Consider the following 27,786-nt stretch of genomic DNA (forward strand, 5'->3'; position numbering starts at 1 on the left):
TTTCTGTGTAAAATTAAAATAGAATGAATAGTGTCTTCAGGAGAGGCAATGGATAGAGCTGGCCTTGGAGTTGGAGAGACCTGGGTTCAAGCCCTTCCTCTAACACATGTTGGCTGTGATTGACCCAGGGAAAATAACTTAACCTCTTAGTGCCCCTGGTATTTCTCTGAGACTCTAAGTTGTAGAACAGATACTGATACACCTTGGTTTATGAAACCTCTCTACACCCATGAAATCACAGTTCAGGTAATATATGTAGAGAGGCTATATATAGAGTACTGAGCCTGGAGTCAGGGAGACTTCTCTTTCCACTGAGGCTTGCCTCAGTTTTTTCATCTGTAGAATGAGCTGGAGAAGGAAATGGCAAACCACTCCAGTATTTCTGCCAAGAAAACCCCAAACGGGGTCACAAAGGACACAACTGAAAAATGACTCGACAACAACAATAAAAATAAAAACCTAATTGCCTTTTTTTTCTTGTAGGTGATATGTTTTTATTTTCTAAAGTTCACTCCATCAGCCATGTATAAACAGTCACTTAAGAATTGTTTGTTTTTTTGTCTCCGTAGGTGACTTGTATGGGGCCATAGGCTCTCCAGTGAGACTGACTCGGACTGTGGTCATTGGGAAGCATAAGGATTTGGTCCAGCGGATCCTTTATGTCCTGACCTATTTCCTCCGGTGCTCTGAGCTCCAGGAGAACCACCTGACCTGGGGCGGAAAGCTCTGGGAAGGTGAGGAAGTGCTGAATGGTAGCAAGATGACAACAGCCCTGGAGAAGGGAGAGGTGGAGGATTCTGAATACGTGGTGGTGACTGTGAGGAATGAGCCTGCACTGGTACCCCCCGGGCTGCCCTCACAGACTGCTGAGAAAAAAGCAGACACCCCAGAAAGCCTGGGCACAGCAGACCTCTTCTCTAGAGTTAGCACAGAAGGAAGCAAAGGATCAGGAAGGAATGAGCAGGATTTTGAGGCCTGCGACACAGCCTCCTTGGATGAAACATCGGATGCTTCCTGGGAGAATCGGGGACCATTGCATGTGGTAGAAGAAAGCCAGAAGGGGGCCTCTGAGGATGACCCTCCAGGACCCCCTAGCCTTGAAAGGCTGACCAGATCTGAAGCTTGGGCAGCAGGGCTGAAGACCGAACAGCAGGCTCCCAGTAAGGAGCTGAGAATGGAGATGGACAAGAAGCCCCCAGACAGGTTGTCGGGCTGGCCTTGCCCAGACAGACGTTCCCAGGAAAGCCCTCATTTAGAGAAAGTCACTTTCCAGATTGGTAGCTCAGTGTCTCCAGAGTCAGATTTGGAAAGCCGAGCAAGGGACATGGAGGAAAAGCTGGAGGCCTTCAGGAATCCTCCTGAGTTAACAAGGAGTCTCTTGGGTCAGGCCAGTGAGACTGCCGAACCAGCTCAGGACCAACAGGTTCCTCAGGTCCCTTTCAGGCCTGGCATTCGGAGGAATGTTTGCTATTCCCAGATCCTGTCTTCTGAAGAGCAAGAAGGCCTGTCAGGCCAGTGTCTTGTTCAGGGTAGTGACATAAGAATTGATGTCACAGATGCTGCTGAGCAACCCTCGGCACCTTTGGACAGGGGGGTAGGAACTGGCAAGCAAAGAACTCTGGAGGAAGGTAGAGGTTTGTGCTTGAAGTCAGTGAAGGGACAGTCATTAGAACCTGTTCAGAACAGGTGCATGCAGCAGGACTCTGGCCTCATGGTAGCTGCAGATGTCCCCCATGGGGATGCTGATGGGAAAACTGCCTTCAGGATGGAAGGAGACATTCCTAGGAATGAAAGTTCAGACAGTGCCCTCGGTGACAGTGATGATGAAGTGTGTGCTTCAGCTCCAGAAAATCTAGGCCCCAGCAGTGACAGGAATGAAGAATCCTTAGAAGTAGAGCTGCCATTGCCAAGGTAAAGAAAAAAGGGGAAAAAAAAAAAGGTTGGTAAGGGGAGGGAATTTCATTGGGAATGTGATCCTTGATGGCCAGAGAAGAAGAGCCATGGGTTTTTTTTTTCTTTTTTAAAGAAGAATTGTGTTTTAGTTTATACAGGGAATTACCTTTTACCAATGCAGATTGTTGCCTCCTAGGCTCTTTGTCGACTGAGAGGTCGCCTAGGGCACTGAGAGTTGTGCCAGGGATTTTCTCAGGGCTCCTCAGCCAGGATATGTCAGAGGGAGGATGTGAACCTGGGGGTAATAATAGCACCTGCTTCCCAGGGTTGTTGTGAGGATCAAACGAGATAAATATGTAAAAGCGCTTTACTAATGCTATTGCTGTTAAACTCCCAGTGGATCAACAGAATAAGCTGCCTTAAGTAAACAAGTTTTAATGTATCCAATTTTATGGTTGCTCATTTTCTAATGTGTAAGAAAAGAATAGAGGTGTATTTTTTTTTAATTTGTTAAACATCTGTTGTAGGTCTCAGATCATCAGCAACCAAAATGTAAAGAACTTTGGTCGTTCCCTTTTAGGGGGTTACTGCCCCATGTACATGCCTGACCTGGTGCTCCACGGGACTAGCAGTGACGAGAAATTGAAGCAGTGCCTCTTAGCAGACCTAGTCCATGCAGTGCACGTAAGTGAAGATTCCTCCATCTCGGCACCTCTCTCCTCTGATGGTGGTCGTTCTGTGGAGTCATGAGGAGTTGCATATGGTTTGATTTTTATCCAGTCTTTGTGTTTTGTTTTTTTTTAAGTAATTTACTTTAACTGATTTATCATTAACTTCCCTTTGATGACTGCACTGGAATGACTGTGTGAAGATTAAGAATACTTACTGGAAAATTGCTCTGTGGCAGCTAAGTGCCTTTTTTTCCCCGGTAATACTAGAGGAACCGAGCAAGGAAAGATATGAATCTGATGGGTCTGTTTTTAATTGAGTTGCTGTTGAAAATGTGCAAAAATAGACATTTTGCATCAGAAACATGTTGTGTCTTCTATGATGGGGGAAGTTCTCACTGAATTAAGAAAATTAGAATTTATCTTTCCCTTCTATTTTCACAGAATAAATGCCAAGTGCTTCCCCTTTAGAGGGGAGAGGGGAAAAGGACACAAGGTGTTAGTAGATGCTGCTCCTAGCTTCTGGTAACTCTATTAGGAAGACTGATCATATATATCAGACACAGACAAACCCCACAAAAGGGTTTTTCTGTGAAACGGAATGTAGCAATAATAGACCTGATCCCCTCTCTGGCCTCAGTTTGGGTGGAGAGATCAGGTGAGGCAGATCAGGATTCAGTTCTTGAGAAGTCCAGTCCCAGGGACTGAGGAGGGAGGGAGGAAGAGGGAGAGGGAAGCTCTGTGGTTGCTGCTGTCTTTCTCCTCTTCCAGAGGCTGGAAGCATGAGGAAAAGAAACACCACTCCCATCCTCTTTCCCTCCCCCCTCTTCTCTTCCATCTCTTCCCTTCACCTCTCCTCCTGCCTTTCTCCTCATTGCTGTCTCCTATAGGAAACCTTTTCTTACTCTTTTAAAACAGTAACAACTTCTCTGCTCCTTTCAGACCTCACATTGCACTCTTTTGCCCCTCTTTTATGCAGTTGACATGTAAGGGACTGAGGCTTATCTAAATGATCTCCCAGTGCCCACCACAATACCCTGGACCTCATAATGTGTGTTTATTCAGTAGAATCATTACATGGTCATTGTTATCCATCCTGTGCTTGACTAACCTAAAAAAGAATGAACCTTAAACAAGTGCACAGTTTCACAGAAAAAAAATCCCTTGTTTGAAATACGTAAATGGTTTGGAAAAGCACACTCCTTAGTTTAACAGTGAGAATGTATACAGTTAGCATTGCTTGATTGATTTGACATGTTATATGTCTTAAAATGAACTTTTCAGAGGTAGTATGATGGAACTCCTTCATAAGAGTCAGGAGGACCTGACATGATTTCCTCCATCAATTTAGCACTGATTCTTTTGGGGTTTTGGTTTCATTTACAGAAAGAATGTCAAGGTTAATATGTTTCACTGCCTCTGGTTGTATGTGTCTTTCTTGGTCATTAGACAAAGGTCTCTCCTGTAGATTACCAACAGCTAAGATAATGTTCAGAGATGGTGTGAAACTGCCTAGCTCTTTTCGTTCTCTGTCATCTCTTCTACTACTGGCATGACCACAAAAATCACAGGGAACCTGAGGAGCTTGATTTATTTTCCTTTGTTTTATGTGTTGTCATCTCCAAAGAATTCACCAAGTGGCCATCCTATGGGTAATGAACTACCTTGTATTTAGACTGATTGATTGTTGGAAGCAGACACCTAGTCTGTGTGTAGTTGAGGTCATGTTCAGAATCTTTCCTGTTTTTTAGATCCTTTCCAATCTTGTATTTTGTTTGCATAGCTATGCCGTCTTGAGAAATTATCGTAAACCATTGTGAAGGAGTTTTCCGTACAACGTTAAAATCATCTCCTCATCACACAAGTCTGACTTGTGTCACAGCCTTGCTCAAAAACTGTCATTGACTCCCTATTGCTTCTAGGATAAAATACAAATTCCTTTTTCTGGCGCTTAAGGCCCTCTGCAGTTTTAGCCAAACTGGACTAGTAGCTGTTCTCCAAACTGAATCTTGCCTTTCCTGCGTCCATGCTTTTGCAAAAGCTGTTCTCCCCCACACTTGGAGCACTCTTAACTCTGCCTCCCAGGATTCATATCTTTTTTCAGGACTTGGCTCAGGTGCCACCTCTGCTGTGAAGCCTTCCCTGATTACCAAAGGTATCAATGACCTCTCTGTGTTCAAATGAATTTTTTACCTTGTCAATGTATCCCCCCCAGGAGAAGGTGAGCTTCTCTAGGACAGGGACTCTTTCCACTTTATCTTTATGTTCCCAGTGCCTTGAACATAATAGGCATTTAATAGATATTCATTTAATTGAATTAAAAGAAAACTTGTGAGGAAAGCAATGTGAGTTTTTATTATTGCAGCTACCACTTAGATCATAGGGTGATAGATAAGGTTTAGAACAGGAAGGAACCAGAAGGATCACATAGGTCAACCCCATTATTTTGCAGATGAGGATACTAAGGCCCATAGAAATTATGATTTTCCAAGGCCACAGGTGTACCAGAGAGCAAAGGCAGGATTTGGAGGTGGGTCCACTGAGCAGCTAAATGGCACTGTGGATATAATGCTAGGCCTAGAGTCAGGAAGACTCATCTTCTTGAGTTCAAATCTGCCTCAGACACTTACTAGCTGTGTGTGACCCTAAGCAGGTCACTTAGCCCTGTTTGCCTCAGTTTCCTCATCTGTAAAATGAGCCGGAGAAGGGAACAGCTAACCAACCTAGATCTCTGCCAAAAAAAACTCCAAAAGGGGTCACAAAGAGTCAGATACAACTGAACAACAACCTCTGACTCTAAGATCAGCAGTGCTTTTCCAGTATTGATCTTGGATTTTAAGAGACGCAGTGTCCAGCATGGTTTTTAAATGACTTTACTCATGAAAATTCTCCTTGAGATACTTACTGAAAATTAAATGAGTCCCTTTAACTTTTTAACTTTTCAATATTATATATGCAGCATATCAAATCGCTGATCTATAAAGAATTCCCATTTTTATAATGGGGAATATATTGAGCCACTCTGATTATATCTGGTATATTTGGCTGTATCTTTTTTTTTTTTTTTTTTTTTGGGTGAGGCAGTCGGGGTTAAGTGACTTGCCTAGGGTCACATAGCTAATAAGTGGCAGATTTGAACTCAGGTCCTCCTGACAGAGCTCTATCCACTGCGCCACCTAGCTGCCCCTATCTTTAGCTGTGTCAATGAGGTGTTAAAGCTGTTGTAAGGTGATTTATTTTGAACTACTTTTAAAACAGTTTTTAAATGTTAATGACAGTGCAATGCATGGCATTTATCACTCTTTGGTTGAGGTTTTAGGTAGTTTTATAGTTGGATTCTATCAAGAATTTTAAGTAGTTGCTGAAATAATTCTCTGCATCAGAGCTATAAGATATCCCCCACTGGTTTTGCTCTCACTTGGAAGCCTCATAACCCAGGGGTAGCCAAAATAAGAGTGTGTGTGTGTATGTGTGTGTGTGTATGAGAGAGCAAGAGAGAGAGAGTGAGAGAGAGGTTTGGAAAATGGCTGGTGCAAAAAAAAGGCATTAGTAACATTTTTTTTTTTTGATAAAAGAAATTGACTTATCTTCAAGTGTTTAATTTCACTTTGTGAAATTAGGACTTAGGGTCATAAAACTTGTGCAAATCATGTTAAACACATAGGAATATAGGAATAATAGCTAACAATTATATAGCAAAGTGTTTTATATATATTAACTCATGGCGATCCTTACAACCCTGTGAGGTAGATACTCTTATTATCTACATTTTCCAAATGAGGAAGCTGGGGCAGATAGAGGCTAATTGTGTATTAGCAACAGCAATAATAATAGCTAGCATTTGTGTAGTGCTTTAAGATTTGCAAAGTGTTTTATAAATATTAACTTAATTGATCCCCACAACAGCCTTGTGAGGTATGTGTTACTATTATCTACATTTTGCAGATGAGTAAACTGAGACAGAAAGAGGCTAAATTACTTGCCCAGGGTCACACTGTTAGTGAGTGTCTAAGTGGGGGAATTGAAGTGAGGTTTTAGTGACTCCAGGCCCAACACTCTATCCACCTAGCTGTGAATGAGTTTCCAAGTCCTTCGAAACTCAATAACTTTATGATAGCCATGAAGCTAACCATTTACCTGTCTACCCAGGGTGAATGGAAAACAATGTTATTTATACTCAGAGAGAGAAAGAGAGAGCTGCATCTTTTATTGGAAAATTAGAATCCTTAGTTTTTCATAGTAGGAAGAATTTTCCTTTCCTCTTTTTATCCTTTCTCAAGCATATGTTGTCCTCTACCTCATGCCCAGCCAGTTCTATTAACCTAATTACCATCTGCGGGGGGGGGGGGGGTTGTCTGTGGTAAAATTTGGAAGTGAACCATGCCTCTGATTGAATGAGTATGGATTTTAAGATAATGTGAACTTTGAGGTATCTACTTGTTTGTATTTCCATTTAGGAGAAGGGGAAGTGAGATACCTAAGTGATTACTTGTTAAAACTGACCTTAGAACCAGCAGCCCACCACAGCCTCACCTGAAGACGGCGAGCTATGGAGAGAAAGAGGGATGACTTTGTGTTTAGAGGACCTGGTTCCAGCTCTAGCTATAATGCTTGTTTTGACCTAGGGCAAGTCACCTCGAATTTCTGGTCCTCAGTTTTCTTATCTGTGAAGTGAAAGGGTTTGCCTACATTACCTCGAGGGTTTCATCCAATCCTGAAGATATGATCTTATATTGGGTATGGTCCAAAACCATTAGCTCCTTGGCCCACCAGCTGGAGTTGCATTTGGCCCCGAAGTCAGACTTCCCTGATCACTGAATCCCAACTTAAGACACTGAGCCTTTTGCACTTTCTCAGGTCCCTGAGCTGTACCTGAACTCTTCTGCCCACTCTTGTTGTCAGGTCCCATCCTCCAGATATTCCTGTCCCAAAGAGTACATTTCCCAGAGCTTATTAACAAAGGAAAAAGGTGTATATAAGTGCAGAAATAATACAGCAGAGTGAAGTAATTAAAAAACACATATAAAAATATCTGCCTAGTCCTAGGCTAAATGACACCTAAGCTTCTAATGTTCTCCAGACCAAGTGTAAAGCATGAGCTTGTTTAAACTGGCTCTCTCATGGCCTGAGACTCTTAAAAACAATGTCTTTATTGCTGATGTGGGGGGTTCACCTACTTGGGTTCCCTGGATTGAACTTAAAGGGTCCTTTGTCCCAGGCTCATCCATCCTCAGCAGATCAGGAAGCCTCCTTACATAGGGCATGTCAGACTTTTGGAACCTCGAGGGCTATCTAATCCAACCCACACATGAACAATAATCCTGTCTCTAACATTACCCATAAGTGGTCAACCAGCCTGTGCTTAAAGGCGTAGTCCAATATGGTCTTGTTCCAGAGGTACTTGGCCATCCTAAAGTAGCTTATTCCATCTTAGGATGGCTCTGACTGTTAGGCAGTTTTTCCTGACGTGAAGCCTAAATGTAGTTTTTATTTTGTTTTGCAGCTTCTCTCCTTTGCTTGTGGTTCTATCCTCAAGGGACAAACAGGAAATCCCTCTTCCATATGACTGCTTCAAATGTTTGAAGACAGCTATCATGTTTCCCCTGAGTCTTCTCTTCACTAGACTAATCCCCATTTCCTTCCACTTCCCCTCATATGGCATGGACTCAAAGCCTTTCAGCAGAAACGAAGGGATGGATTTAGACCTAGGCTTGGAGTCAGAAGACCTTGGGTCAGTCCGTCAGCCTGACAATAAGCATTTATCCTATGACCAGGCACTGTGCTAAGTGCTGGGGATATATATAAGGAAAGGCAAAAGACAGTCCCTGCCTTGAGGAATTCATGATCTCATGGAAGAGACAACAAGTAACATACAATTTAAATAGACAATCATTAACCCTGAGGGGAGGGATTAGGAAAGGCTTCCTATAGAAGAGTTTTAGCTGGCATGTGAAGGAGTTCAGGCAAACTGGGAGACTGGGATGAGGAAGGAGACCATTCTGAGCATGGGTGGCAGAGAAAATGCACAGAGCTGAGATGGAGCATCGTTTGTGATACAGCTAGAAGGCCTGTGTCATGGATCGAAGAGTAGTGGCAGGGGGAAAGTGTCAGACTGCCTCGGAGAGTGACCTGATGCTGACCAAAACTGCTCTGGGCCTTTGTTTCCTCATCTATAAAAAGAGTGGATTGGATTTGATAACCCCCAAGGTCCCTTGGTCTGTGACCCCTTTTACCCGTCCTCAATTCTGAATGTCCTTCTCAGTGGGCTGGCCCTTCAGTTTATCATATCCTTTCTTAGCTCTGGTCCCAGAATTGAACACAGTATTCCACGTGCAGTCTGATTAAGTGCCGTACAAAGGGACTATCACTTTCATATTCCTGGAAGTTATTTTTCATTTAATGCAGCCCAAAATTTCATCAGCTTTTGTTTGTTGTATTAAACTACTGACTCATGACCCCCTCAGATTTTTTTTAGACAAATTATTGTCTCATGCTTCTCCTCCAGCTTTACTTATGTAGCTGATTATTAGGACCCCCAGTGTGAGATTTTATATTATTCCTACTGAGTTTCATTTTATTAGATCCAGCCCTGAGCTCTAGCATTCAGGTTTTTTGTGGATCTCAGTTGGCATTTGTTATGTTAGCCTATCCATCTCAACTTTGTGTCATCGGCATATTTGATAAACATGCCTTTATCTAGGTCTTCATTAAAAGTGGTAAACAGCACAGATCTAATCCAATAAGCATTTATTAATTATCTTCTGCTAACCAATCAATCACTTAACATTTATTAAGTGCCTACTATGTACCAGGCACTGTGCTAAGCACTGGGGATACAAAAAGAGGTAAAAATACAGTCCCTGCCTTCAAGGAGCTTACGATCTAATGGGGGAGACAACGTTTTAACAAGTATATGCAAAGTGGGCTATATACAGAGTAAGTAGGAAGTGATTGATGGAAATAAGGCACTGGGATTATGAGGAGTTGGGGAAGGCTTCCTGGAGAAGGTAGGATTTTAGTTGGGACTTAAAGGAAGCCAGGGAAGTTGGTAGTTGGAGTGGAGGAAGGAGAGCATTCCAGGAATGGGGGGTAGCATCCCCAAAGCCAAGAGATGGAGGGTCTTGTTCATGGAATAGCCCGGAGGCCAGTGTCACTGGATTGAGGAATGCGTGTTGAAAAGTAAGGTGAAAGAAGACGAGAAAGATAGGAGCGGGGCTTTGAGTGCCAAACAGCATTTTGTATTTGATCCTGGAACCACTGCAGTTTATTGAATCGGGGGTCGGGAATGACATGATCAAACTTGTGCTTTAGGAAAATCACGTTAGTGGCAGAATGGAGGATGAGCTGGAGTGGCTGATCCTGAACAAGACTAAGAACTGTCCTTTCCCTCCTGGACTTTGCATCTTTTGGAGCGGTGCTGCGCTCACTGTTCCTGCGCTAGTGACTGAGCTAGTTCACGTCCCCTTCCCCGGCCCAAGGACAGTGTTCTCCTTAGTCAGCTACGAGCCAGCCTCTTGTGAAGTTCACAGCTGACAAGCCCTTTCTTTGGCTTCCTGAAAATGTACCCCCCTCGTTTCCCTGCTGGTACTTCTGGCCTGATTACTGGTACACTCCCCGTTTGGTTTTGGGTGTCTTTCATGTATCTCTGTTTTTCTGCTCTTCCAGTATTTAGTCACATGTTTTTACTTAGCCCAGATACCAGCTGTCACTCACTTCTTAAACTGTTAACTGTTGCTACCCAGCAAGATTACACAGCTGAATGACATTCGCTTAGTAAAAATAATATTTAGCTTGCTTTGTGCCTGTTGTCCTTTGTGTGCTGTTTCTCCCCTTCTCTTATATGGTGAAATCTTCTATATCTGTGACCTTTGAATGATCAGTGACCCTGCGCAGGGGACTTGACATCTTCCTTAGTATTCTGTGTCTCTCTTTTCTGATAAGAGTAACTTGTATTTGTACAGCACTCCTAAGTTTTACAGTTGGTTTTCCTACAACAGCTCTGTATGATTGACTGCTTAGTGTGATCTCCATTTCATGGAGCGAGGGAAATGGATTCAGAGAAGTTAAGTAATGGGCCTGTGGTCACACAGCCTGTAAGTGGAGAACTGGAATTGAACTCAGGCCTTTTGACTCCAGAGACATTGTCCTGTCCTTGCTGTAAGTTGCTGGCATGGGCAGGGAGTGTGGGTATGAAAAATAGAGGAGGAAAAGGAGAGCCTCCATGGGCATAAGGCCATCCTCAAAACTTAATATTGCCTTTGCCTCTTGAGTCTGTGCAAAGGGTATGAAAATCCACTTCCCACCCTCCTGACTTGTTCATATCCTGTGGCTTCAGGGAAGATGTGCCTGAGGATTCCAGGATAGAACCTTCTAGGGACATAAGTAACCACTTTTCCTTTCCCCTTGATATCTCTCACAAAGCCTAAGGAGAGGCTCTGGCCCTGCAGATGAGCGTTGCATGTATGCCAAGCCTCCCTTCCCAGGGCCTCAGGCATTTGCAGAATAATCTATAAAATGAGTCACATTTGGAGATGGCAGCCTCTTCCATTGTATCTTAAGAGCATCAACAGCTTGAGCTCCAGAAATATCACAAGGGAGGTGGAGGTGGTAGCATCTCACAGGAGGAGCAGCTCTACAGCCCAGCCTGTGATGTGCTCACAAAGACCCAAGGTAATTAAGCCATTCCTTATAATCAGCCCAGGAGAACAAAGACAGATCTCCATGGGTTTGCAGGGTTCGTACCCTTCTTTTTCTTTTTTAACTTTGAACTTAACAAACATTTAGTGTTTCCGTGTACAAAGAAGAATAAGAAAAGAGAATTCTGACAAACTGTGAATATCTCGTATCTGGCTTCTTTTTGAAAAAACATGTATTAAATTTAATTTAATAGTACCAATAATGTCCTGTTTGTCTCTTTCCCCTTTTGAAATTCTTCTGTGTTTTGTATATATTTTTAAATGTTTCATTGATACTCTTCTCAGAACACGATCACAACCCACTCATTAACCACCACCTTCTCTGTTCCTCCAAATAAAAGTCCTCTTTTGTAATGAATAATTATAGTACAGCAAAATAGATACACACATTGACTGTGTATTTAAGTGGATGTCTCATTCCCTCCCTGTAGACCACAGGTTTTTAGCCTTTGTTGTGTCATGGAGCCCGTGGCAGATTGGCAGAGCCTATGAACATAACTTTTCAGAATGCATGTCAATGCATAAAACAAAATATGTAAGGTTAAAAATGAGTCCAGTTAGATGCAGGGCAGTCATCAGAATATTAAGAAATGCAAGGACATGGACCCTAGACCAAGAACTTTCCGCTGCTCCTTTGTAATAATAGTCCTCTGTCACTAGGTGGAAACATGACCAGCATCCGTCTTCTGGAGTGTGGGTTGTCCTCAAGCTCATCACAGTTCTTAAGCCTTTTGCGGCTGTTTTTCTTTATGTTATTGTTATCATTGTTTGTATTTTCCTCCTAGTTCTGCTCACTTCACCTTACATCGTTTTATACAAATCTTCCCAGGTTTCTTTGAACCTGTTCTTTTGTTATTTCTTTTAGTGCAATAATATTCCATCATAAACATATATGATAATTCATTCATTCTCCAGTTGATGAGTACCCTCTTTATTTCCAGTTCCTTACTATCACCCCAAAAAAGAATTATAAATATTTTTGTATAGATGGGTCTTCTCCTGACCTCTTTTGGTGTATATATGTTGAGTAGTGATAGCACTCGAGCTCATGATATTAAATGGGGGTAGCTGGGTGGCACAGGCTGGGCCTGGAGTCAGGAAGACTCATCTTCTTGTGTTCAAATCTGGCCTCAGAAACTTATTACCTGTGTGACCCTGGGCAGGTCTTTTAACCCTGTTGGCCTCAGTTCCCTTATCTGTAAAATGAGCTAGAGAAGGAATACTACAGTATCTTTGCCAAGCAAACACCAATAGGGTCACGAATAGTCAAAAAAGAAACAATTGAACAATAGCAAATTAAATGATAAATCTTTTAGTAACTGAAGCACAGACATTTGAGGACCTTAGGGCAATAAAAGTCTTTAAAATCAATAGTGTTATAAAGGAACTGAACTTGTTTGATATAACAATTTTTTGTTTTTGTTTTTGTTTGTTACTTTTGCATGCTAGACGACGAGTGGTGAAAGTACTTTGGTTCACATATCACCCTTCTCTAAGTTAGCACATTAATCATTACCTAGAAGTCACCATTCTTATTCCTGTGTGTCATTTACTTTGAGGGATCTCATTAGTATAAGAACTCCATCCCCTGGTGCAAATCACTTCCTATCCATTCTTTTTTTCATACTATGTAATTTTTCTCCACGTTTTTCTGTAAATCCTTTGTAGGGAATGAATGAATGAATAACATTTATAATGCATTTCTTATGTGCCAAGCACTATGCACATAGCAGAGAAAACAAAAACAGTTCCTTTCCTCGAGGAACTTGGATTCTAACAGAGGAAGACAATACGTGTTGGGAAGTGATGGCCCAGGAGGGATAGTTTGGTTTGGAAAGTTAGGGGAATGGTGGGTAGAACCATGAGGAAGTAGTTTGATACCATCTTCCCTGGAGCAATGACAGAGTTGATTTGATTATGGTTCCAGAACTGGAAGGCAGGGGAAAGGAGGGCTGCAAATACATGTAAAGCATCATGGTGGCTGATGAAAACTCCAGGGAGTGAAGTAAAGCTGGGCCGAGATGTCATGGGCATTCCTTTGTTCATTTATGTTGTCAGTTTCCTTGTTTTTAACTCAGTGAATTAGTTCCCAAAGCCATATAAGGAGATCCCTTTGGCAGTTGACTCAATTTCTGGTATAGTACAACCTATAATATATTTTTTTTGACAACCTAAATTTTTCCTGGTCTTAGCAATATATAAAAGACCTGAAACCCCATCCTAATAATGCTGAATCTAACTCAGGGATTCCTAATTTTTGTGTGTGTCACAGACCCTATTGGCGGTCTGGTTAAGCCTTTGGACCCCTTCTCAGAATATTTAAATGGTCAAAATTAAATACATAGGATTACAGAGGAGACAAATTCTATTGAAATACTGTATACAAAAAAAACTTTTTAAAAAATTTTAAGGATTCCAGGTAAAGAATCTTTGTTCTGGGCTCCAAGATAGTACAACCTACCACAAGTCCAGGGAATTGATGGCAGAGATGTTCCCTCAAAACAAACAAACAAACAAACAAAAACCACATTTTACAGTATGGTACAATGGAAAGAACCTTGGATCTGGAGTCAGAAGACCTGGGTTCAAATCTCAACTTTGCCAGTTAGTTACCTGTGGGCCTTTGGGCAAGTCAACTCAACCTCTCTAAGACTTAGTTTTTCCATTGATAAGAAGAGTTGGACTAGATGACCCCTAAAGTCCTACTTCTAGCATTTGGCCACTTTGAGCAGAGAGTTCACCCAAGCCCTGCCCCAGGTTGGTTGTTCCTCATTCTTCATATCTATAAGAAATAAAAAAAAATGGAACTTATAGGGTCCAAGAAGAGTGAATTTCCTGCTTCATGTGGGCACATGGATACAATAGGGATGCATACATACTAACTATGTTTTCCTAAACTTCATGAGCATTATTACCCACTAAACAGTCGTAGATTCCAGGATCTTTGCCTCTGGTGTACGTTGGGGCTTAAATTCCTCATTTACAACAAAATAAATGAGGGTTGAACTAGATCAGTGATTTCAGACTCAGAAAAAAAAAGAAAGTGGAGCCACTAAACCATGAATAAGGATCCATTATCTATGTTTTATTGTATTTTTATTTATTGTGTTAAATATTTCCCATTTTAAGTGAATAGAGCACCAGCTCTGGAGTCAGGAGGACTTGAGTTCAAATCTGACCTCAGACACTTACTAGCTGTGTGACCCTGGGCAAGTCACTTAACCCCAATTGCCCTTAAAAATTAAAAAAAAAAATTTCCCATTTTAGTCTGCCTCAGGACCACACTCAAGAGTGTTGTGAGTTCCATGTTCAAACCTCTGGACTAGATAGATGATCTCATAAGTCATCACCTTCTAACTCTCAACCCAGTAAACATTCTATGAATCTTTTTAAAAGTCTCTGTATTTCGTCTCCCAAGATCTTGTCGACCTCTAAACCATTTCACTGAGGACGCCATCTGCATCATACAGGATTTGGGGCCAGCCCTATGTAGAAGTGTGGAACATGTGGATATGAAAAGAGAACAGCTCTCCTAGGCCTGAAGCCCACTTTCAGATGTTCAATGCCCTCTTACTGTTCTGCCTTGTTCCCAGAGCTGCCTCTTGTACCACTCTCCCTAGGAGTCCCTTCCCGCTTCTAACCTCATTAAAATCCCCATTCCCTCAGTATCCTAATTTCAATCGGCTACAGAGACAGAAGTTAAACTATTTAATGCTAAGGTACCTAGCTGGTCACATCTTATGTTTTTAATTGCTTACTTGTTCAAAGAGTAGTGGCGTTTTAATAGAGAATGCCCAGAGATAAGCATTAACCTAGAGGAACAGAATCTCCAGTGGTGGAACTTCAGATTATGTTAGAGCAATTCAGGATTGGGGAGTATGTTATATTTAGGTCCCTGAAGTCACACTGTGTAGGCAAAGGACCACTTCACCTGCACAAAGGGCCCCCACCTTCAACTCACTTGTATGTTGTTATAGTTGGTGAGTCAGAAGCATTATAGTGCACATGATATGTCAGGCACTAGTCTAAGCTCGGATACGAAGAAAGGCAAAAACATCGTTTCTGCCAACAAAGAGCTGACCTTCTAACTTGGGAGACGACGTGCAAACAACTATGCAAATACAAAGTGTAAGTGATGTAAATGGGAGATAAATCTCAGAGGATTGTTGAGAGCTAGAAAGGACCTTCAAGGTCATCTAGTCTAACCCCCTTCATCCGCAGTTGAAGAAACTGAGGTCACAGAGGTAGAGATGGGATCTGAAAATGGGTCTCAACCCTGACTCCATCCCAAACTCTTTCCACTGAATTTTCTGTGTCTCCTTAAAATCAGCTGTCTGTGATAGCTCTCAGCACTTAGGAAACCCTTAGGAAGTATGATGTTTAAAAATCATTATTTTTAATTTAAATAAAGTAACTGGAGGGTATATTTAAGGACCATGAGTGATTCATAAGATTTCTTTTTTTGAGGGGGAGGTTGGAGTTTGGGGAGATTCCTGTCAGCCTGATTTTTTTAATCAAAGGCTTAGCGTTCTGGAATCCAGTATCTCTGCAGACTTCGTCCTTGTACCTGACTTTCTGCTATCCAGAGGGGAGGCAAGCTGGCCAAAGAACACATAGCCTTTAAGGTCCGAGAGAAACAGGCTAGAGGCAGTGATTCAGAGGCAGTGAGTGAAGTGGTCCCAGAGCTGTGATCTCCCCAAGGGACAGCAGAACAGATAAAAGAAGTGAGCACTTGGAATGGAGAAGAGGGGGTGCTGTGAAGGTGAACATGACTGCATTAATCATCTGTTCTTTGTGTGATTAAGGCCCTTTTTTGCAATCCTATAACAGCTAATATTATTAAGTCATGGTGCTGAAGTAGTGGGGATCTCCATTGAAAGGTATTCTGTCACATGACCTCCATTTATTCAAGTTCAGCTTAATGAAGTTATTTGACTCCCCAGAACTATCTTGTAAAGAATGATTAAATGCAACTCACAACGTAGCCAAAGGAACTCATGCTTGACTATCCAAAGTAATGCAGAGAAAAGCAAAGAAGCCAGGAGGCACTTCTAATTAGTGCTGCCATAAATCACCACCTCCCTCGCTGGGGTTCATTTGCCGACTGGGCTTGTCACTGATCATTCCTGTGCCATGGTGCTCATTGATGTCTCTTTGGGAACCAGTTATGGATGTAGGCAGCCAAGCAGGAGGAAGTATCTTCTTGGTATCTAGAGTGGCGGGGAGGGATCTGGGAGTCAGGAGACCTGCGTTCAAGTCCCTGCTATAACACTTATTAACTGGGCACTAATCTGTCCCTTAATCTTGCTGAGCCTCGTTTTCCTCATCTATAAAATGAGGAAATGATATTTGTTCCAGTCATTTCTTCAAGGCTTTGAAGTACTATCTATATATGTGAGGAGTGGTGGGCCAGTAGAGAAAAAATATTCCACTTGAAGTCAGTAAGACCCAGATTTCAGTCCTACCTCCGACACTTAACAGCTGTATGACTAGAGAACACATTTCTCAACCTCTCTGAGCCTCTCAGTTCCCTTATCCATAAAAGGTGGCTCATAATGCCTGTCCTACAGAGTTGTTGTGAGGCTGAAGTGACCCAGTATTGTATGGTGAGTATTTGGCAAACCTTAAAGATATAGATAGATAGATAACTGTCTCTGTATTTCTATATCTATATATATAGATATAGGTATAGCTATAGATATACATTATTATTAATATTAACAATACATTGTCTAGGAACTCCTTTGAGACGCCAGTGACAGGCAAGAAAGTCGAATAGAGACTTTAGTAGATTTCTCCCTTGCATCAAGTTAAAATGACCTAAAACAGTCCTATACGTGAGGTGCTTAATAACCTCTCTGTTTCGAGGAGGACAGTATAATCATTGATCCAGATGTTGGGAGAACCTGAACTGACCACCTGACTAGCTCTGACATTATAAAGTAGATTCTTTTGCCTTGATTTCCCTTCCGTGCCATATGATTGAAGTACTTAGCCCTCTGGTGTAGCATTGTTGTGAAGATAAACAAGTGTTTCTAAGAAAGCTGAAGCTTTCTTAATCCTGACTAATTTATATCAAAACTATTTGGTACTGGCTAAGAAATAGAGTTGTAGATCAGTGGAATAGGTTAGGTATGCAAGACACAGTTGTCAATGACTATAGTAATCTACTTTTTGATAAGCCCAAAGACCCCAGCTTCTGGTATAGGAACTCACTATTTGACAAAAACTGCTGGGAAAACTGGAAAAGAATATGACAGAAACTGGGCTAGACCAAAATCTTACACCATATACCAAAGCAAAGTCAAAATGGGTACACGATTTAGATATAAAGGCTGATACTATAAGATTGGGAGAGCAAGGAATAATTTACCTGTCAGATTTATTGAGAACAGAAGAATTTATGACCAAACAAGAGATAGAGAACATTATGCAATGCAAAATGGATAATTTTGATTACATTAAATTGAAAAGTTTTTGCACAAGCAAAGCCAATACAACCAAGATTGGGGGGGGAGCAGAAAACTGGGAAAGAATTTTTTACAATCAGTGTTTCTGATAAGGGCCTCATTTCTAAAATATATAGAGAACTGTGTCAAATTTATAAGAATACAAGTCATTCCCCAAGTGATAAATGGTCAAAGGATATGAACAGGCAGTTTTCAGATGAAGAAATTGAAGCTATCTAAAGTTATATGAAAAAAATGCTCTAAAGCACTATTGAGTAGAGAAATGTAAATCAAAAACAACTCTGAGGTGCCACATCACACCTATCAGATTGGCCAACATGACAAAACAGGAAAATGATAAATGTTAGAGAAGATGTGGGAAAATTAGAACACTAATGCATTGTTGGTGAACTGATCCAACCATTTTGGAGAGCAATTTGAAACTATGCCCAAAGGGCTATAAAAATGTGCATATCCTTTGACCCAGCAATAACCACTTCTAGATCTGTAGGCATCATAAAAATGGGAAAGGGACCCACATGTACAAAAATATTTATAACAGCTCGTTCTGTGGTGGCAAAGAATTGGAAATTGAGAAGATGCTCATCAATTGGGGAATAGCTGAACAAGTTGTGGTATAAATATAACGGAATACTATTGTGCTGTAAGAAATGATGAGCAGGCAGACTTCAGAAAAACCTGGAAAGACTTGTATGGACTGATGCTGAGTGAAGTGAGCAGAACCAGGAGAACATTGTACACAGTAACAGCCACGTTGTGAGATGACTAACTAGCTCTTCTCAGCAATGCCCACATCTCCAAAAGTCTCATGATGGAAAATACTATCCACATCCAGGGAAAGAACTATGGAGTTTGAATGCAGATTGAAGCATACTATTTGTTATTTTTTCTTCTGTTTTGTTTTGTTTCTTCTTCCTTGTGGTTCCTCCTATTGATTCTAATTCTTCTTTACCACATGACTAATGTGAAAATTTTAAAAATCCTCTCTGATTTAGGAGTCAAGACACACTTGAATAGTAATAATTACTCCCTTTTATGTAGAGCTTTCAGCTTTATGAGTGCCATCCCTTTAAGTAAAGCAGTTAAGAAGGAAATAAAGTATAATTGTATCTCTGGATCGGTATGAACTGGATGCCAGCCAACTAAAAGAAAAGCTGGATAGCCCAGATCAGTTCAAGTCTTTATTGAATGCCCACTATATCTTTAGCATTGTTCTCAGGGGACTAAAAGAGGCCTAAAACATGTCCCCACCCTCAAGAAATTTGTAATCTCCTTGGAGGAAACAAGGCATTACTTCAAGAGTGGTATGAGAGCACATGATCAATGGCAGAATGATGGGCACTGACAGAAAGTTCCACAGAAGAAAAGAGCACAAGTTAGAGAAGTTGGAGAACATGTAAGGGATAGGACCTGGGCTGGAGCCTGGATGAGAAGTTGGATTTGTAGAGAAGGGGAAAAGGTATTCTGGGCTGGAAGAATGACTTGAGTTCGAGGTGGAGGACTCTTAGAAAAGCAGCCTGCCGTTGCTCTGTCTCCTCAGCAGAGGAGCAAATCAGAGCCTCTGATTTGACTACCCTTTTATCCTTCCCTGCTTCCCAGATATTCCCCTGACTGCCCCACATGGACCCACACACACAGGGCACATCAGGGACCTAACTCCAGGGATCTGGGAAAATGATCTAGCACCACCTACACTGGTTGGCCCATCAGGAAGATGGGGCTTCATTCACCATAGATCCCCACTCCCATGAACCCACACACACTCCCAACTAAACAAGTGCAACAAATTGCTATAGGCCCTTTACAGCTGCTCTGGAGCCAGCGGCACAGAATCTGAGAGTGGAAAGAGGCCTAGGGAGGTCTAGTTCAACTGGTACCTGACAGAGAATCCCATCTTGAATATCTCTTAAGTCGTCTTTCAGTCTTCTCTTAAAGGCTTTGTCCTTCTACCTCAGTTTTCATTTGGTCACCTGGATCTCATTGCCCCCTAACTTCTTTCTCTAGGTTCTGTGGTCTGTGGCCTTTTTGCCTCTGTCTGTCTGTCTCTCTCTGTCTCTCTCTCTCTCTCAGGACAAAGCAAGTAGCTTTGGCACCTCTTCTGTCTGGCCATGAGTTGGGTCCTATCTGTGGGAGACTCTGCCTCCCACGTTCAAGGCCCTGCCCCTGTCCTGTGGGTCAGACTCGACCAAACAAAACAGTTCCCCGCTGGAACAGGCACTTTCCCTGTGTCTTCATGGCCAGCTAGAATCCTGAGAAGATATCTGAGGAAAGAAGCATCAACAGCAGACGCTGGCATCAGCTTCAGGTGGCAGTAAAGATTACTTGCCTAAGGAACATCACAGACTGAGAGCATGCAGATGCACTTGGATGTGAGCAAGGAGGGCAACCTGTTACGGTTTGGGAGAGGGACTTGATTACAAGGAATGGACGTATATTCTGATTTGAAACTCTTTAAGCGCACCAGGTACAGCAGCCATTTAAAAACAATGCTACAAGAGGATATAACATCCTGGTGCAACTAAGTGGTATAGTGGTACCAGCCCTGGAGTCAGAAGGACCAGAGTTCCAATCTGGCCTCAGATACTTACTAGTTGTGTGACCCTGGGCAATTTACTCGACCCCAATTGTGCCCCCCCCCCCCACAAAAAAGAGTATATAACATTCTTCCAGCAAGGAAAAAGAAGCTACATGAAACTAGAATGTTGAAAGGCAATTTATGTTCTATAAAAGTGCCAAAGGATAGTGTATGTGAGGTGATAGGACACAACAGAAACACAATGGATGATTTAGCTTGGAAAATTCCTGGGATGATATTGTAGGTCAAGCAGACCCATCTGGTGTTACAGATTCAGAACTGGAACAAAATGAGACACTCGCAGATCATTTATAATTAACAGAAGGAGGTTGACTTCACCATGGCAGGAAAAGGGATAGTCAGCAAGGATCCAGCAATGACTCATTGAGCTGGACTCCGTTTCCTTGCCTCTGGATTGGCTGTGCTGGTCTGCTGGTCAAGAGTCTGAGGAGAGTAGCTGCTGATACCTCTGTTCTAGTTTTTATGTCCTTTTTAAAAAATTGGTTTTCTCAATTTTTGGGAAAAAGTATTAATAAAAGAAGTCTTGTTTCTTAAACATCATAAGCTATGAACACCTTTGATTGGCTTAATGGGAGAACAGGAGACAAAAAAAGGAAAATTTGAACCTGAGGCATAGTGCCTCAGACCACTGGCCTAGGAGCCAGGAAACACCTTCAAATCCTGTATCAAACATTTCCTTACTCTGTGACCCTGGCCAAGTCCATTACCTCACCCAGCCTTAGTTTTCTCATCTGTAAAAAGAAGATAAATAATAACAACTACAGTCTCTGTCAACCAAATTAAAATAGACTGAAAGCCATTGTTTTTAACATTCTGCATTTGACCCAACTTATTTTGTATCTCACAAATTATTTGTACCTTACATGTCAGAGAACTTAGAGGATGACATTGTGGGAGTTGTCATTTTTTTTAAATAAAGGTAATGATGGGACCATTAGTAATATTTAGTCAAAAAAAGAGGAATTGTATAAACTAGCTTTTCTGGCTCTGGGAAAGGAAAACGAGAGTCCTTGCCACTTTACACTTACTCTCCCAAGACTGTCAGTTCATGTTGTTTTCTTTCTTTTCATAGAGGCAACATGGTATGGTGCATCCATGCTGAACTTAGGGTCAGGAAGTCATGGGTTCAAATCTTTCTTCTGACACATACTGGTTATTTGACCCTAAGCAAGTCACTTAATCTCTGTAAGTCTCAGTTTCCTTATCTGTATGATGGGGATAGTAACAGCTCTTGACCCTCAGAGTTGTGAGCCTCAAATAAGATAAGTTACATCAAGTGCTTTGCAAAATCACTGGACAATGCCAAGGGCTTTGGTAGAGATGACTTTCTTTTCTGGATCATCTGTAGGTGTGACTGCAGGTCACTACAGGTACACCTGCAGGAGCAGTGACCAGATTGCATGTCTGCAGGGTTTGCTTCCTAGGATGGCGGCTGCAGGCAGTGGACTGGAAGCATTGATGTTCCCAAGGCTCTTGGTTTCAGGATCCTGGACTGTTTCCATCAGGGTCTGAGGGAAGATGGTGGTCAAGGTGGTAGCAGTAGTATTCTCATGCTCCCTGGCAGACTGACCGACCTGAGCCCTGGTTTTGGACCCTAGGTGAACGTCTAGGCAACACTGAGGTCCCCCCTTTTTTTAAAAATCAGGTCATCTTCAGACTAGCTAGGGGACACATCTGTCAGGGGCCTTTTAGTAGGCAAATATTGTCCGATTCTGGTTGTTTTAAGCCATTCAGATGGGTGCCTTAGTACACCCCTGAGTTGAGCAGTAATCATTCAAAGGCAGCCTGCTCCCAGGCCCTTGTTACTGAGTGGTAAGTGTATGGATGTGGACCCAGAGTCTGCCTGGAAGGTTTCACCATTAAATCACTTCTACAGACAAGCCACAGAAAGACCACCTCGACCTCAAAGGAAATGAAGAAAAGGTTCCCTCTTCGAAGTTCTTTGCATTGATAAGGAGCACTGCCCACAGTTTTGATGGACTTTTGGGTGGTTATTCGATGTGAGGAGACACATGTCTTAAGGGAGCATCCCAGACAGGAATTTCTAATAGTTGGAACTATGGGGGTGGTGGGAACAATGCGTATGTGTTGAGGGTGGGAGGTAGGGAAGGCCAAATGCTTGTATTTTTGTAGCAAATCCTAAGCCCCTTTTCTGGATCCTGAAATTTTAAAAATTCTAACTCTTCTCAGAGATGGAGTAACCCAAATATTTCCCTTTTTTGTGAGTACACCTCCAATCCCTGCCATAGGATTTAGAGCCAGAAGAGACCTTAGAAATCGTTTTTCTCTAACCCTCTTCATTTTGTTGTTGTTGAGTCATTTTCAGTCGTCTCTGACTCTCTGTGACCCGATTTGGGGTTTTCTTGGCAGAAATACTAGAGTGGTTTGCATTTCCTTCTCCAGCTTGTTTTACAGATGGGGAACTGGGGCAAACAGGGTAAAGCGACTTGCCCAAGGTCACATAGCTAGTAAGTGTCTGAGACTAGATTTGAACTTGAGAAGATAAGTCTTCCTGACTCCAGGCCCAGGTACCACCTAGCTGCCCTATTCACAGATAAGGAAACTGAGGCCTGAGAAGATGGAGTAAGGTGCTCAAGGTTGAAAAGTGATAAGTAGCAGAGCCCTTTCTTCCCTCCCCCACACTTTTTGTCCTATCTCATTCTTGTTTATGTCTTGCCATACATCTTCTCTAGAAGAGGAGGCCAGTAAAAGCATTCCTCTGCTTCTTTTCACATTTTCACCTCATTTTTTTGGTAGTGAGAATGATGTTTTAAATTTAGTCAACCCACAATAATTGAGTTTATTTTCCTCAGTGACACACTTTAGAAACCTACAAAGTTACAAGAAATGTGAGCCCTAAGTATGTGTTTATCTTAAAGTTCAGCCTGTCAGGCAGCCAGAGACCCTGGTACAAGGGAGCAGCAACCCTTGCTTATGACACTCTCCACTGTGTAGCTTCTGTCTGGTCTCCTGAACACTGAACAAGTGTTTGGTATCTTTATCTCATCCCCAGCTGCTATTCTTTTGTTCTTTGGCACTTTCCACCCTTGTCTATCCTTCAGTCAGTCAGACATCTATTTATTATGCACCTGCTGCAGTTCTGAAGCTATGTGGGGCCCTGTGAAGATGTGAGAGAAATAGAGGAGCAAGATGTATTAAAGCCTTAGGCCTTGTCGTTTCCCTTGCACACAGTCACTGAGCCCTGGGTTTGAATCCTGCCTCTGCTACTTAGAGGCTATGTGAACTGGGATAAATCAGTCTGTTTGCCTGGACGTCATTTCCTTCATCTTGTAAAATGAAAGGCTTGGACACGATGGTCTCTTAAGTCCCTTCCAGCTCTAAAATCTCTGGATCCTATGATTTTCTCTGATCCTGGGAAATTCTTTTGGACTTTGTGCCCGAAATAGGTGCTGCCTGTAGATGAGTGCATCATAGTGGGTACGTTGTTAGGTAACGTTTAGGCCTTCCTATCAAGAGATTCCATGTAGTCCTAAAGAGCTGGGCAGCAGCCTTTCTGCCCCAAACACTGGCTGTCCTTTCTCTTCCTCCTCCTCACTGGAGAACATAGCTATGACAGAGGTTGCCTTGTGGATGCTGCTCAGAGAACTCATGGAATCCACACTTCCACATGGCAAACACTTAGTCAGCTGGGTAACTCTTGATGGAGTTTCTTTTAAAGGTGCTCACCTATAAATGAGTTGTTAATGGGATTCTTTTTCCTGTTTCTGGAGTGTGCGTGCCTTCATGGAAATTTCATGGCACATTTTTAGGACAAGGATCTTGATCCATTCATTTTTGTGTTTAGCCTTATTTGAGAGGCAGAATGACTCTGGGAAAGAGCCAGGGATTAGGTTTAAGCACTTGGGTTTGGATCCTGGCTTTGTCCTGTGTGACCTTGGGCATGTCACAACCTTGTTTGGTTTTTTCGTTTGTGAATCAAGGGGGCTGGACTCGGTGACCTTGGACCCTTAGTACTTGTGTGGTCTTGGGGCATATTTACTTCTCTAGGTCTCAGTTTTCTCATCTGTAGAATGAGAGGGTTGAGCTCGATAACTTCAAAGGTCACATTCAGCTCTAAGTGTAAGAAACTGTTACATTTTGAATTGTTCTTCCTCTCTTGCCCCACCACCATCATCCATTCTTTCCTGATCATTCTGTATCAGATTACATCTCCTTGGAATTTTAGGCCCTCTACCATTCAGCCCTCACCCCCATCAAGGTTTTCACCTTTCCTAACTTCATTTAGTTTTTCTAATGGAGTAGTATGTTCTTAGTTCCTTTTTGTTGTATTCTCCTGGCTATAGATACTTTCATCTTCTATAGCATGCCCAGTGAGTGCTTGACATATAGTAGGTGCTTGAAAATGTTTGTTCATTTGTGAATCCCATATGCCTAAAATAACATTGAATCCACTAAGCTCCCTCCCACTAATTCATGACCTCTTCTTTAATCCCACCTTTTGGAAGAAGACATTTATAGATCAGTTGGGACATTTAAACTCCCACCAGAATCTGTTTCTGTGACCCACTAAACAGTTATGCAGGATTGCTTACCACAGAAGGTTAACGAGTAGGTGACTTCATTGTTTTTACATTGACATAAATTTTATATACATCCTATATGTATCCAGATTTTAAGTTTTCCTAAGAAAGGAACCACTTTAAGTGTGTTCTGCACAGTGCCTAGCATACTGTGAACATGTAACAAAGGAAGGGAAAGGGTGGTGGTGGAGGTTAGAATAGAAGCTTTTTGAAGTTCAAACCCATTATCTAATAAAATTAGTAAGGTCCACGTTGGCTGAGGACATAACTGTCATCATCCTGTTGTGAATGCATTATGACATACTTATCACTTGAGAGGAACTTTTAGGGACTTGCAAGGGGAAGTCAATCATGGTGGGGTGGGGAGGTGTTTCTGTGGTTGTCATTTCAGAGGGAGGGGAGTATGAGAAAAATCTGTGTGGCTCATTTAATGAGTTCATAAAATGATAGCTGTGTTCAGGAAACCAGTCCCCATGTGTTCAAGAACTTGCTTCATTAAATGACTTCTTTCCTTCAATGTAAAATTATACAAGTTTGTGCCAAATATGAATGCTGAATCTTTTGGCTTTATTTGACTGCTGCCTCCTTGAATGGAGAAGGTGCTAGGTAACGTTTAGGCCTTCCTATCAAGAGATTCCATGTAGTCCTAAAGAGCTGGGCAGCAGCCTTTCTGCCCCAAACACTGGCTGTCCTTCCTCCTCCTCCTCCTCCTCCTCCTCCTCACTGGAGAACATAGCTGTGACAGAGATTGCCTTGTGGATGCTGCTCAGAGAACTCATGGAATCCACATTTCCACATGGCAAACACTTAGTCAGCTGGGTAACTCTTGATGGAGTTTTCCCACCAGTGTGGGAAAAATTAGTCACCAACAAGTCATGCCCATCCCAAGTTCAGGTGTAGTTTATTACCCCACACTCCATCTTCCTGAGCTGTGGCAGAGTTTTAGCCAAAGGCTGATTAGGTATCTCCTTTCTAATTCATAGAGAAAATGTTACTGAACAAACTGAAAAATGATGGTTTTATTAAGACCACGGAAAACTAAACCCAACTTCATTATTAAAAACATATAGTATAGAGGCTGTGTACTGCCCTTTTTGCAACCAGACTTTAAGGCTTGTGTTATCTATACCCCAGTGATAAGGTGTTTGATACGAGATGAATGGTGCATAGACAAAGCAACAATACCAGTGCTCATTGGCCAGAACGTGCCCGAGTAAGCCCAGACATTGGGCTTTCTTTTTGGCTCCTCAGATAGTGCCTGGAACTGCAGCCTCTATGGTGTGTGTGTGGACAAGCACACATATATATGTACACTGTGGTGGTAGCATAGTTGGCGTTTTAGCCATAATGGCAAGTTGATGAAAATCTTGTATTTTACCCACTTAAATGTTTATTTCCCCAAGGAAAAACTTCTAGATTGCTGAGAAAACAGCATGTTATGATCATGGACAAGTCACTTAAATTCTCTCGAGTTTCCTCATCTGTAAAATGGGGCTAATATTTCTCTAGTGCATATTTCACAAGGCCTTTTTGAGGCTAAAATGAGACAAAGAAAAACTTTAAGCTACCATAAAAATGCTAGTTACTACAATTCTAGGTCTGCTCACCCTTCTTAGTACATTAGGAAGGAAACAAAGCATTTATTGCCAGGCACTGTGCTAAGCATTTTACCTGTTATTTATCCCCATTTTGCAGTCGAAACTGGGGCAAACAGAAAGTAAGTGACTTGCCCAGGGTCATATAGTTTGTAAGTGTCTTCAGGTCTAATTTGAACTGAGGTCTTCCCAACTCCAGGCCCAGTGCTGTATTCACAGCACTATCTAGCTATCTCTACCACATTGCAGAAATGTTCACACTTCACTTTAACTTGACATCTTAAATAGCATACCAAACAGATCCCCTGTATCCATTCAGTTTTTTATTTGATTACTGATGTTGGTAGATGTTGGTACACAGTTGGTACATAGATGACTCTAATAGGTTCTCTGTAGTCATTCAGTGAAGACTAAAATTTGATCTTACTTGTATTCTTTTGAAGGGGAAAAGTTGCACTTTCCAGTTCATTCAACAGATATTAGCACCTTCTGAGTGCAAGGATGTGAACCTGTGTTGCTTATTCTTCTGGAATTATTGTTAAATAGTAATAGTGATATTTTTTTTCTGTCAGCTCTCTTTGCTTCCACAACTCATTGCTGAAATAGCCATGCAAATGAAGCCCATGGTAGGGTGTAGATGCCCCTCAGAAACGCTGCTGACCCATTCTGCCGTTCTCTTTCCAGCATCCTGTGCTAGATGAGCCAATAGCAGAAGCCATCTGTATTATCGCTGATACAGATAAATGGAGTGTCCAGGTAGCTACGAGCCAGAGAAAAGTGATGGACAACATGAAACTAGGCCAAGAGGTCTTGGTGTCAAGTCAGGTGTCCAGCTTACTACAGTCCATTTTACAGCTTTATAAGCTCCGCCTTCCTGCTGACTTTGTAAGTATCGGTCTGTAAGCCCCTACCGGGATGGGTAAAAATAATATTGTTTGGGACAGTGTGGACTTTCCAAAGACCCAATGTTCAGAATGCAATTTGCCACTTTGAGTAAGATGGTAAATGATTGTATGAAGGACCACGAAGTCTGACCTAGAGCTGCTTTAAGGAAGAGATTTTTGGAATAGTAACTCTTTGGTGCAGAGTGTCATGCTAGGCATATGAAAACTTTTTTCTTAAGATAACCATTAAATGCGGGCAGCTAGGTGGTGCAGTGGATAAAACACTGGCCCTGGAGTCAGGGGAACCTGAGTTAAAATCTGGCCTCAGACACATAATACTTCTAGCTGTGTGACTCTGGGCAAGTCACTTAATCCCAATTGCCTTACTTTAAAAAAAAAAAAAAAGATAGCCATTAAAGGGAGGGAAAGATAGACAAAAAAAC

At 42.0% G+C, this 27,786-nt stretch overlaps 1 protein-coding gene across 6 annotated transcripts in view; it reads left to right on the top strand.

The window, feature by feature from the left end:
* Positions 1-27,786, top strand: part of FNIP2 (folliculin interacting protein 2) — a 145,187-nt gene that overhangs the window by 102,255 nt on the left and 15,146 nt on the right. For 5 of the 6 annotated variants that reach the window (XM_027866850.1, XM_027866851.1, XM_027866848.1 and 2 more), the window contains 3 exons: positions 570-1,911; positions 2,421-2,577; positions 27,144-27,344. In XM_027866850.1, coding sequence (XP_027722651.1) covers positions 570-1,911; positions 2,421-2,577; positions 27,144-27,344 — 1,700 coding nt within the window. Of the gene's footprint in view, positions 1-569; positions 1,912-2,420; positions 2,578-27,143; positions 27,345-27,786 lie in introns of those variants that run through there. The other variant, XM_027866853.1, reaches the window with a different exon arrangement.

Source organism: Vombatus ursinus, unplaced genomic scaffold, assembly GCF_900497805.2.
Source record: "Vombatus ursinus unplaced genomic scaffold, bare-nosed wombat genome assembly UNPS02014784.1, whole genome shotgun sequence".
NCBI lineage: Eukaryota > Metazoa > Chordata > Mammalia > Diprotodontia > Vombatidae > Vombatus > Vombatus ursinus.